Source organism: Salmo trutta, chromosome 22 (genome assembly GCF_901001165.1).
Source record: "Salmo trutta chromosome 22, fSalTru1.1, whole genome shotgun sequence".
Lineage (NCBI taxonomy): Eukaryota > Metazoa > Chordata > Actinopteri > Salmoniformes > Salmonidae > Salmo > Salmo trutta.
In genome coordinates this window covers 38,518,744-38,531,587 of record NC_042978.1, presented here as the reverse complement: position 1 = coordinate 38,531,587, position 12,844 = coordinate 38,518,744, and the positions used below count along the sequence as shown (strand labels likewise).

The 12,844-nt window shown below is 43.2% G+C and overlaps 1 protein-coding gene across 2 annotated transcripts in view; it reads left to right on the top strand.

Moving 5' to 3' along the window:
• Positions 1–12,844, top strand: part of LOC115158706 (collagen alpha-1(XXIV) chain-like) — a 75,496-nt gene that overhangs the window by 35,865 nt on the left and 26,787 nt on the right. For both annotated transcript variants that reach the window (XR_003868709.1, XM_029707932.1), the window contains exons 4-5: positions 2,889–2,942; positions 6,630–6,683. Coding sequence is in view for 1 of the 2 variants with exons in the window: in XM_029707932.1 (XP_029563792.1) it covers positions 2,889–2,942; positions 6,630–6,683 (108 nt within the window). In the remaining variant the exon portion in view is untranslated. The remainder of the gene's footprint in view (positions 1–2,888; positions 2,943–6,629; positions 6,684–12,844) is intronic.

Genomic DNA, 12,844 nt, shown 5'->3' with positions numbered 1-12,844 from the left:
TTCCAACCCAGCTCCTCTTTAAATGTTCAATTTTTCATTTTTTTAAATGTAACTCTTACAAGAAAACCACATCTGCTGACAATTGTTTTAAGTGTTCGAGAACAATATGCTTTTTTCCCCTCAAGGAGCCCTTTAACATTCCATGTGATAAGTTGGACTTTGTTGGTCTTTACTTGTATAGAATCAAAGTTAACCTTATCTGTTCCATCTGTCATTGAAGAACCAGGTAAAACATTTTAGCAGACATGACATATGAGGGCGGTGGGCATTCCATAGAATGGGAGGATCATGTTTACAATAACTATGTATTTATACTATTACAGCCCATTATTTAGCAGGTAGTAATTTAGAAATAACTACAATAGTAATTACCTACTCTGCAGTAAAAAATAGTATAGATCAGCATAGGCAGCCTTTTCTGTATTTTTGTTGGTGACCTGCCATCACTGTGTTTTTGCTGGTGACCACTAGCCTTCGCTGTGTTTTGGACGTTGGTGACCAGCATAAACTGGTTACCAGCGTACCTCCATATCCTGGTCACCAGCAAAACCAGCATTAAGTCACCTTATTATGATGGCTTTGCAAAGTGATGTTTAATTTGGAATCCTGCCAGAGCGGGGATATCCAAAAATGTGAACTTTTATTCACCCACAATCTGCATTCAGAATGACTGCTAGGGTTGGAAAGATTATTAAATGAGACTACCTAAACCATCTAAACTGGAACAACCATTTTGGTAACAGGTGCAATAAGTCCAACTAACATATTGGATTAGTTTAGAAAAATGTATGTTATTTATCTTTGTATAGCATAAAAAAACAGATATTGAAAAAATATATAATGATCATACTGCAATAGAGCATGCTGGGAAATATGATGGCCATGGTTTTGCAGACCAGCTTGACCAGCTAGACCATGCTGGACCAGCATAGACCAGCATGGACCAGTTTGGTCACCAGCATACCAGCATCACCAGTATAACTGAATAAGCTGGTCACCAGCAGCATAAGCTGGTCAACAGCATCACCAGCTTGACCAGCTAGTCTGCCAGCCTAACCAGCTAGACCATGCTGGTAAGACCAGCTTGACCAGCATTAGACCAGCATAGACCAGCATGGACCAGCTTGAAATTTAGGCTGGTCTATGCTGATTTTAACATTTATGATATTTTGATCGGGTCCCATTGAGATCCAGTTTGACTCGACACTGGGATTTGAGGAGGATGTTTGGGGGAGTTCACCCCAGCTGCACACTTCAAAGGCACTTCAAAGAGGGAGGAAGTACAGATTTCTCAATCATCACCTTCATGATTCACTTCCACTATCTGAAATACATTTCACTGCTGGTACTATTAGTGCTACCTAGCCTGGTTCAACCACAGAGAACAATGGTGAGTGCAGCATTCAGTCTGATGTTACCTACAGTGAAAGCAAATGAACAGATATTACATGGCACATGCCATAAAGATACATGTAAAAGCAAAAAGACATAAGGGGCCGTGTGAAATGTTGAATACACTCCCAGTTGTAGGGTTTTGTTAGGCACAACATGCAGCCAGCGGCACAGCTATCATGCTGCTAATATTATCATCAGATAATGAAAGAAAGAAGAATCATTGTCTCTCTTGGTCCTGTTGTTTTGGTGAGAAGAGGCGGTAGTAGTGCACTCAATGTTTCCATCTCTGTGTGTGTAGGAGTGTGGCTCCATGAGCAACCAGCTGTTTCTGTCTCTGAGACATTATCTCTTTGTCCCTCTGATACTGACAGAGAGGAATAGAATGTGCAGGACTCCCTCAGAAATGCACACACACACACACACACACACACACACACACACACACACACATACACACACTCTTCATTTATTATTCTGTATTATCTAAAATAGTTTTTCCATGACTGTCTGTGTGTATTATATGTCCTGAGCGTCAGACTCTTTCATGCTGTTTAGCAGCTTGCTAAATTGTGAACACAGTGTCATAGCAGTCAGATTGTCATCAGTATTACCCATCCAGAGCCAAGGCACTCAGCGAACCCTCTTCCTGTAAGTTGGTCCAGTGATATCCTCTCTCTCTCTGTTTGTTTGACTTGGATCAGCAGCCCATGAAGGATACATAATAACTGCAAATTCATTTGAAAAGCCTCCAGTTTCCAATAATACTTTAAAGGAAAACTCCACCCAAAAACTGTATTTTGTCATTTGTTTCATTAGTCCATTGTTGATATAGTCTCAAAATGTTTTGCATGTCAGCAAACAAGTTTTCAAGATGTATAACTTTCAAAATACAGAAATACAGCCGGTAGGATGCATTTTGCATCATAAATACATCATAGGGGATGTATTTCTGTATTTTGAAAGTTAACAGGTGAGCTCCGTACTCCACATCTGTGTGGAGTGGATGTGTGCATTCGTGGGAGTTTCTTATGCATTTGTGGGATGGCAAAAAATCTACCACAAAACATACCAGGTTTAATGTACTAAAAATCATGTTTTACCAGTACTTTACTAGAGTCTTCAGTTCCAACACTGGAATGTAAAAGTGTTGAGCACATGTGTGTTGCGCTTTTTTCTCTCCTTCTCCTTTTACATCTTGCGTCCAAACGAACATGAAGTGGAATCATACCATGTGTTTCTTCCTGCGTTGACAAAGAGTTTATGTTCATCCCAGAACTGGCTAAAAGCTTTGCCATTACTGGTTTGGAGAACATTGGCCTCTCTTACATATAGTAAACACAGTAAACTCCTCCCCACATCTGCCTGTACATTACAGCATGCTATCACTTCTCATTTACAACTTATCTGCGTGTCTGTGACGTCTGTGTCTCTCTCTCCTCATGTCCTTTCTCTTCTCTCTTTCTTTCTTCTCTCTGTCTCTCTCTCTATAAAAGGGTCCTCCTGGTCCCCGGGGTCTACCTGGTCCTGCTGGGAAGAGAGGAGCTCGGGTGAGTACTGTAAACTGGGTTTTACCTGTCTGCGGACAGGTGTGATGTCACTGGGGTGTCATCGAGCCTTAGGAGGTGCCACTCCCTTCCCTGAGGTGATAGGCAGCTTAAAAGATAAACATCACAGACGCAGCTGAACACTAGCAGTGTTTTATGTACAGTGTTGTACGGTGCTACAGTATGTTGTTATAAGATCTCTAAAGGTCATGATGGACTTTAAAATGGCTTCTTCAAGGGTTATTCCAGGACATGTCAGGAAGTAGCTAGTTATGGTCCTCAGTACGGCCAATATGAGGTCAGGTTTATTGTCCTGGTGAGGCATGTTAAGACTGAACCTGCCAGAGAGTACAGATGCACACAGCTCACACACCCACTCTGTGGCTGAATACACTTCTCAATGCACTCTCACGTCGTCACCATCAATCCACAGACACAAGCTAGACACAACCCATATGTCTTTGGTTTGGCTGTGTTCACCCCAGTGATCCAGCACCGTGACAGAGCTGCTGACAGTCATACTAGTGGTTTATGTGATTCCAACAAGAACCAGGGATGAGCTGTAATGGTGCGTCTAAATGAGATGGTCCTGTGAGAGGAGAACACTTCACTGGGCCAAGGTAGAGCATCAAGAACCAGGGATGAGCTGTAATGGTGCGGCTGAATGAGATGGTCCTGTGAGAGGAGAACACTTCACTGGCCAAGGTAGAGCATCAAGGTAGAAAAAGCAGCTCCAGATGGGGCTGTGTCACTTGTGTTGTTGAGACTGAACAATGATCTCTGATCATTACGCTCTGATCACAGCACTGAGGAGCCAGACTAAACAAAACATCAGACTAAACAAAACATCAGACTACTAAACAAACATCAGACTAAACAAAACATCAGACTAAACAAACATCAGACTAAACAAACATCAGACTAAACAAACATCAGACTAATAAACATCAGACTAAACAAAACATCAGACTACTAAACAAACATCAGACTAAACAAAACATCAGACTAAACAAAACATCAGACTAAACAAAACATCAGACTACTAAACACACATCAGACTAAACAAGATATCAGACTAAACATAACATCAGACTAAACAAACATCAGACTACTAAACAAAACATCAGACTACTAAACAAAACATCAGACTAAACAAAACATCAGACTACTAAACAAACATCAGACTAAACACACATCAGACTAAACAAACATCAGACTAAACAAACATCAGACTAAACAAACATCAGACTAAACAAACATCAGACTAAACAAAACATCAGACTAAACACACATCAGACTAAACAAAACATCAGACTAAACAAACATCAGACTAAACAAAACATCAGACTAAACAAACATCAGACTAAACAAAACATCAGACTAAACAAAACATCAGACTAATAAACACACATCAGACTAATAAACACACATCAGACTAATAAACACACATCAGACTAAACAAAACATCAGACTAAACAAACATCAGACTAAACAAAACATCAGACTAAACAAACATCAGACTAAACAAACATCAGACTAATATACACACATCAGACTAAACTAAAACCTGAATATACTCAAGGGGAGCACAGGAGAACCTCTCTCTGTTTTTGTCTTTGTAATGTCTTCTGTAAAATACGTCACTTCTCTTAGTTCCGCTTGTTTAGTGTGAGTCAGACAGACAGGGACCCTCCATCAGCCAGCCAGGCAGGCAGTAAACATTGTCTACATGTAGACTACTGTATAATGGTAAATCCCTGTGGGACCTAACTTTGGAGACATATGGTTTGCATACAGTGTGGTGACTCATAGAGACATAGACAGTCAGGGGGAGGCTTCATTATGTGGTGAAAAATGACTGTAATGGCTGGTTGTGTCTGTGTGGGCTGCAACCTCTGCTGCCTCAGAAAGATACCGACCTCCAGACCTTACTGTACTGTACTGTACTGTACTGTACCTTAGCTTAGTCCCACACTCCACAGGTGGCAGCACTTTAAACACACAGAACAAACCCCCACTTTAAACCATCTCCTCTGAACTGAGAGAGATGGAGAGAAGGAAAGAGATAGAGAGGGGGGAGAGAGAGTTACTGTGATGGAGGGGGAGAGAGAGAGGCAGGTAGTGGGGTAAATTAAGACAGGGGGGAGGGAGGAAGGTAGAGGAGGAGAGAGATTCCTTGTTATGGAGTTTCTCATGGAGGAGAGGGAGGAGAAGGAGCAGGAGGAAGAGGAGGAGGAGGAGTGAGTTAAAGTGAGTTTTTCCTTTCTGCCATAAAAACCACATGGTCTCAGCCAGGCTGCCTCACCAAACACTAAGTGGAGTTAAAGTCATGGAAAGTAGAGTGCCAGGGGGAGAGGTTGGTGGGCTGGCTGGTAGAAAGAGATGATGGCAAGCACTACAACACAACCCAGTGTCAGAGGACACTCAGACACCTGTAATCCACTAGCTGTGGGTTATCATTACCTCTCCGTTATGTCTCTGTCATCTCCTGATCACAGCTATTATGGTGACTGGTTACTGTTAAATTAAAGAGCGCAGAGTCTTACCTCAAGGCTTTAGTGTGTAGTGGGTGTTTTAGAGGGAAAGCAGTTTAAGCCAGGCAACAGCATTTGTACAGATGTGTGTGTGTACGTGCGTGTGTGTGTGTGTGTGTGCGTGCGTGCGTGCGTGGGTGTAAATGTGCATGCACGTGTGGTTGTTCCCACATGTGTGAGTTGAACTCAAATAAATGCATGTGTGTGTGTGTGTGTGTTATAAGTTGTTCATTTGAAAGTGCATTCCTGTGCGTTTTAAAGGTAGGGCAAAGTTTGGCACATGAAGAGAAATGACGGAACATATAATAATATATGTGTAATACTCAACTTCTTACTACTTCACAGTCAATGAATCACTCATTCTAGATAACAGCAGTTTTAGCAACACATGTCTGCCTTCTCTACCTTTAATCTCTGTAGCTAAGAGATCGTATGACTTAGTCTAAATGCTATGCTGTTAGCTGTCATTGTGATATGCTGATAGTTTCTCTCTCTCTCTCTCTCTCTCTCTCTCTGTCTCTCTCTCTGTCTCTCTCTCTGTCTCTCTCTCTGTCTCTCTCTCTCTCTCTCTCTCTCTCTCTCTCTCTGTCTCTCTCTCTCTCTCTCTGTCTCTCTGTGTCTCTCTCTCTCTCTCTCTCTCTCTCTCTCTCTGTCTCTCTGTCTCTCTCTGTCCTCTCTCTCTGTCTCTCTCTATCTGTCTCTCATCTCTCTCTCTCTCTCTCTCTTCCTTCTCTCTGTCTGTCCTTGTCTCTCTGTCTCTCTCTCTCTATCTCTTGTCTGTCTCTCTCTGCCTGGCACTCTCTCTATGTCTCTCTCTCTCTCTCGTTCTCGCTCTCCTGTCTCTCTGTCGTCATCTCTCTGTCTCTCTCTCTCTCTCCTCTGTTTCTTCTCTGTCTCTCTCTGTCTCTCTCTCTCTCTTCTCTCTGTCTTCCCCCCCCTCTCTCTCTTCCTCTCTCTTTTCTCTGTCTCTCTCTCTCTGTCTCTCTCTGTCTCTCTCTCTCTCTGTCTCTCTCTCGCTGTCTCTCTCTCTCTCTCTCTCTCTCTCTCTCTCTGTCTCTCTCTCTGTGTGTGTCTCTCTCTCTGTCTGTCTCTCTCTCGCTTTCTCTCTGTCTCTCTCTCTAACTCTCTTTCTCTCTCTCCCTCTGCCTGTTTCTAGGGTCCTACTGGTCCACATGGAAACCCCGGCTTGCCTGGTCCTCCTGGTACCAAGGTGAGTGCCCTTCTCCTGGGTTGGGGGGCACAGATGTCCCCCTGGGGCTCCAGAGAGAGCCCTGGTTGATGTTGTGGGATGTGGGGGCCTTGATAAGGGGTCAGCCATGACCAGTTTTATAGACAGGGCCCTGGCTGTGATGTTCAATGTCATACTCTGAATCCTAGACTCCTTTGGTCCAACGGACTAACCCTTTGGACAATATAGACTCTTTCCCAGCCATTGCCATGGTGAAGAGCAGCAGCAAAGTTTTTATTGGATGGAAAGTGCCCCCTGGGCATGACGGAGGCATTTGATTAGCTGTTCTATGCTGATTGACGAGGGGAAAATGCCTCTGTCTGCCATTTGATTGAGTAGGCATTAAAGGGGAGGGGCGGGATGGAAGGGAAGGTGTTGAAATAGGTGCATGGAAAAAACCTGGTGTTGGTGAGAAGGAAGGAGTGTTTATTAATTTGTTCTTGGATGAGAAGGACAAGAGAAGGATACACGTGTAGATGGATTTGGTTTTTCCATATACGTTGCAGCTTGCTGTGATGTGAGTCCCTTTAATGACTCTCAAGGAGAACTGGTGGGTCGTTAGTTGAAACGTTCTAGTTGTCTGGGTCAAGCTGAGGCTATAGGAATATAACAAGAATACTCACAGTAACAGGTATAGCATGCGCTGACATCGTCAATATGTTATTATTTTTACAGTATGTTTTAGTGATTGCAGCTTGATGTTCAGGCTCTGTTAATATATACAGGCTCTGTATTACCAATCCCGAATCCTCTGATTGGAGATCAATGACTTCAAGGCAGTTTCCATATTTCCATATCACAGTTTATTTGGGGAAATGACTGCGTATGCAAAACGTTGATATATTCAAGGGAACTTTACCATATAGAATTCCCTGTCTACACTGAATTCACCTCTACCTCTTCCCCTACTGTATTTATTTATTTATTTAGCTCCTTTGCACCCCATTATTTCTATTTCTACTTTGCACTTTCTTCCACTACAAATCTACCATTCCAGTGTTTTACTTGTTATATTGTATTTACTTTGCCACCATGGCCTTTTTTGCCTTTACCTCCCTTATCTCACCTCATTTGCTCACATTGTATATAGACTTATTTTTCTACTGTATTATTGACTGTATGTTTGTTTTACTCCATGTGTAACTCTGTGTTGTTGTATGTTGTCGAACTGCTTTGCTTTATCTTGGTCAGGTCGCAATTGTAAATGAGAACTTGTTCTCAACTTGCCTACCTGGTTAAATAAAGGTGAAATTAAAAATATATATATATAATTCAAAGTGCTCCAAAACCGTAGCGAATGCTCTTCTTCTCAGAAAAGCTATTTCCTGAATATAGTCATAAATAAAGTAATTGTTGTGATTCAAAGGGAGAGTATTATGAAAGGGAGATCTTAAAGCAGTTTCAATAGAACGTCAACATTGGGGCCCACCAGATCAGATCATATGGCCCATGTGTTCTGACTGAAACATACTGTACGTGATTATACTGGAGCCTCCTCATCTAGTTGGCCTATTTCATATCGCTCCAGTAATAATTTGTTTTGCAATAAAAGTGATGATGATAGGCATTTATTTAGAGCTCTGTGATTGTGTGTTCGGGGTTTGAATTTTACCCCTCTTTAGCGTACATTAGATCAGGTTTTAAGAGGGTAGGGCCCCGCTACGGGGGTTTGAATTTTACCCCTCATTAGCGTACATTAGATCAGGTTTTAAGAGGGAAGGGCCCCGCTACGGGGTTTGAAGTTTACCCCTCATTAGTGTACATTAGATCAGGTTTTAAGAGGGAAGGGCCCCACTACGGGGGTTTGAATTTTACCCCTCTTTAGCGTACATTAGATCAGGTTTTAAGAGGGAAGGGCCCCACTACGGGGTTTGAATTTTACCCCTCTTTAGCATACATTAGATCAGGTTTTAAGAGGGAAGGGCCCCACTACGGGGTTTGAATTTTACCCCTCTTTAGCGTACATTAGATCAGGTTTTAAGAGGGAAGGGCCCCACTACGGGGTTTGAATTTTACCCCTCTTTAGCGTACATTAGATCAGGTTTTAAGAGGGAAGGGTCCCACTACGGGGGTTTGAAGTTTACCCCTCTTTAGCGTACATTAGATCAGGTTTTAAGAGGGAAGGGTCCCACTACGGGGGTTTGAATTTTACCCCTCTTTAGCGTACATTAGATCAGGTTTTAAGAGGGAAGGGCCCCACTACGGGGTTTGAATTTTACCCCTCTTTAGCGTACATTAGATCAGGTTTTAAGAGGGAAGGGTCCCACTACGGGGGTTTGAATTTTACCCCTCTTTAGCGTACATTAGATCAGGTTTTAAGAGGGAAGGGTCCCGCTAAAGAACAACAACACAGACGCAGGAAACTAGAGAAAAACAGAGAGATGCACACACAGAGAGAAAGAGAGAGACAGAAAGACAGTGACACACACACTAGAGAGAGAGAGAGAGAGACAGAAATGAGAGAGAAAGAGAGAGAGAGAGAAAGACAGTGACACACACACGAGAGCGAGAGAGAGAGACAGAAATGAGAGAGAAAGAGAAACGAGAGTGAAAGACAGAGACAGTGACACACATGAGAGAGAGAGAGAGAGAGTGAGAGAGGGAGAGAGAGAGAGAGAAGAAACGCCTGGAGCGAAGCAACCACAAACCTAACGATACCTTTGTCTGATGTTCATCTATCCTGAGTATTCTCCTAGGTGGTAAGGGTAGCCTGGAGAAAACTCTCTCTCTCTCCCTCTCTTTCTCTCTCTCTCTCTCTCTCTCTCTCTCTCTCTCTCTCTCTCTCTTGCCTGCGTACCTCTTAAATAAAGGCCCTCTTTCCAATGTGGCTCATCTTCCTTGTATGTCTTTTCCTCTGTTGCGGTAGAGTAGGCTGGGCTCGTCACCTTTCTGTTCTGAATCACCAGTCGTCATATAAACCATCCAAATAGCTGGAGCGCTTAGCAACCGTGGACCACCTGGCATTTGAACCCGTGACCCTCGCTTCAGAGGTGTTCCGAGTTCCGACACTTGGAGTTCCCTCCAAACAGCATAGCACCCATGAGCACCAACAACGCCCCCTCGGTATGTCTAGTTGAGAGGGTTTTACTAAACCATATCACCTTGCTGCTCTGCTAATGTAAACCTAGGACTAAGACCTGACTGGATGGGATCTACACAACTTCTCTCTCTGGCTTTCCATCGTTGAGGTGCAGTGAAATAGGTTGTTTTAATGGGTCAGACATAGTAGTACAGCACCACAGGAGAAAATTAGGGTTAAATGAATTGCTCACATTGACAGATTTTCACATCATTGGCTCAGGTATTCGAATCATCAACCTTTCGGTCACTGGCCCAACGCTCTAACCACGAGGTTATCTGTCGCCAACACCTTAGAGGAGGAAGTAGCTCCACTTGTAAACCAGGCATTATTTGACTGCTCAGCCTCAGACACACAGAGTCCTGTTCTGGTCTGGTGGGTTTTCCTAACTGGTTCAGACCCAGCCATCTCTCTGACAGGGATGTGGGCTGCGTTGTGCAGACAGCAGTGGTGTGATGGCTGTGGCCAAGTCGTTAACCTAACCTTGTCTGTGGTGAAAGTTGGTTGGTACCAGATGCCCCTGTAGTTGATGGCAAAGCTTCAATTTCAAACCCAACCCCTTCAATGTGGGACGATAAACAAAGGATGCATATACACTGAGTGTACAAAACATTAAGAACACCGGCTCTTTCCATGACATAAACTGACCAGGTGAATCCAGGTGAAAGCTATGATCCCTTATTGATGTCACTTGTTTAAATCCACTTCAATCAGTGTAGATGAAGGAGAGGAAACAGGTCAAAGAAGGATTTTTTTAACCTTGGGACATTCGAGACATGGATTGTATGTGTGTCATTCAGAGGGTGAATGGGCAAGACAAAAGATTTAAGTGCCTTTGAACGGGGTATGGTAGTAGGTGCCAGGCGCACCGTTTTTAGTGTGTCAAGAACTGCAATGCTGCTGGGTTTTTCACACTCAACAGTTTCCCATGTGTATCAAGAATGGTCCACCACCCAAAGGACATCCAGTCAACTTGACAGAACTGTGGGAAGCACATTGGAGTCAACATGGGTTAGCATCCCTGTAGAATGCTTTCAACACCTTGTAGAGTCCATACCCCAACGAATTGAGGCTGTTCTCTGGGCAAAGGGGGTGCAACTCAATATTAGGAAGGTGTTCTTAAAGTTTTGTATACTCAGTGTATTATACCATTTCCTCGTGCTACCCCTTGTCAGTTCCATTGTAATTGTACTGTATAATTTCAATGTGAACATTGCTTGTCTTTAAGTGGATAAGTGCTGGTTTCAGTTGTTGTTTCAGCATGGTTGGAGAGAGAAGCATACTTTATCTACATCTTCCTGACTGCACACGTACAGAGGGAAGCGTCCTGTTTTCCTCTCTGGTTTCTCAGAAGGAGATCTCGGACATTGATGGATGTGTTCTGGTATGACCTTTGAGCCTGGTGTAGATGCCATGGGACAGCAGCAAGGCATCTTGAGGTTTCCCAGTTGATGCTTTTGAAACACTTTGCATCCTAAATCGCTGGAGCTAACACCACAGAGACACACACATACACAAACACACACCGCAGTGACCCGACACACACACACACACACACACACACACACACACACACACACACACACACACACACATGATCCATCAATGAGTCATGACTGACTCATCCTCAGACCCCAAACCCCCACTCTGTGCTAGAGGCAGGGGGCGGATAGAGAGGAACTCTTTGTCTCTGTTTGTAAATTGGGTTGTGAAATGTGAGGTCTGAGGGAAGAAGGGAAGAAACAGAGGGATGAGAATATAAATAAGAACCAGACCTGTGTGTGTCTGACGTGCCTGGTTGATGTACTGAAAGCTGAAAAGCTTCAGTTGACGGTTGTTATGACGATGGGCTAGTGGGACCTGAAAGAGGCTTTAAATGAACACCATGCCCTGTTGACCTTCTTCAAATAAAGGAGAGAAGGACTTGGGGCTTTCACACACACACACACACACACACACACACACACACACACACACACACACACACACACACACACACACACACACAAATACACAAACACCCCTCCCTGCACTTTGCAGCTGAATGCTTGAATGGCCGTCAGTCAAAACAAGTGAAATGCAATGCTCCAAACCCCCAGAGACAGAGTGTGAACTACTGGGGAACCAGGGTGGAGTTAAGCTTTCCTGAATGAGACATGAGCTCTTCTAAAGGCAACAAAAGTCTAACTTTGAGGGGGTCTATAAATATAGCTAATTTGACCGAGACGCACGCAGACAGCAAGACGCATCAATCTCACCGGAGAAAACATCAGAGCGAGCAAAATAGTGCCCCTTATGTAATACTCTTTTTGACCAGAAAGCATCAGATAAGTGGGCTACACATACTGAGACAGAGGGGCGCAGTTTTGCTCGCTGGGATGCTTCTCTGCTGTGATAGATCCAGCTACTTGTGAATTAAAGGAAAATTATTAAACATAATTTATCCATTTTTTGGGAAGCATGGCTTCCATGAATACTGAAAGTTATTACACTTCTGGTTTGTGTAACAGATGTCTCTTTCCATTCTTCAAATGGCGCGTGCACAGTGCACTGTTTGGATGCTGGAATTATTTTGTAGTGGACGAACGTACGCCGCTGCAGGTAGCCTACTTTTTGAAGTGGTTTGTTTGACAATCAGATGAAAACATCTGGTTGTGTTCATGACACAATGGAAATGTAATATATTTTTACCATTAAATGACATGCGCGTGCACCCAAAGAGGCCCCCCCCAAAAGTCACGGTATACTTAGCACTCTGCCCAGACAGAAATATCTGTTGAGAGCAGGTCATCTTATATTTATTTTTCATTTTGTTTTACTATTTGTATAAATATTTTAATGACAGAATTTAAGCAGTTATGGTTATTGTGTGGTAAAATAAAACAGGTCATCAGTAGTGATGGACAGGTATTGATTGTAGTGAAGCTATCTGACGTGTCACCTGGACTCAGTTGGAGCATCACTTGACCAAGCCAGTCTAAACACACACCTCTGTCAAGACAGAAAATGAAACACTGCCTTTATATTTTTCTCAATCCCTGAAAATGTGGATTGTATGTCATTT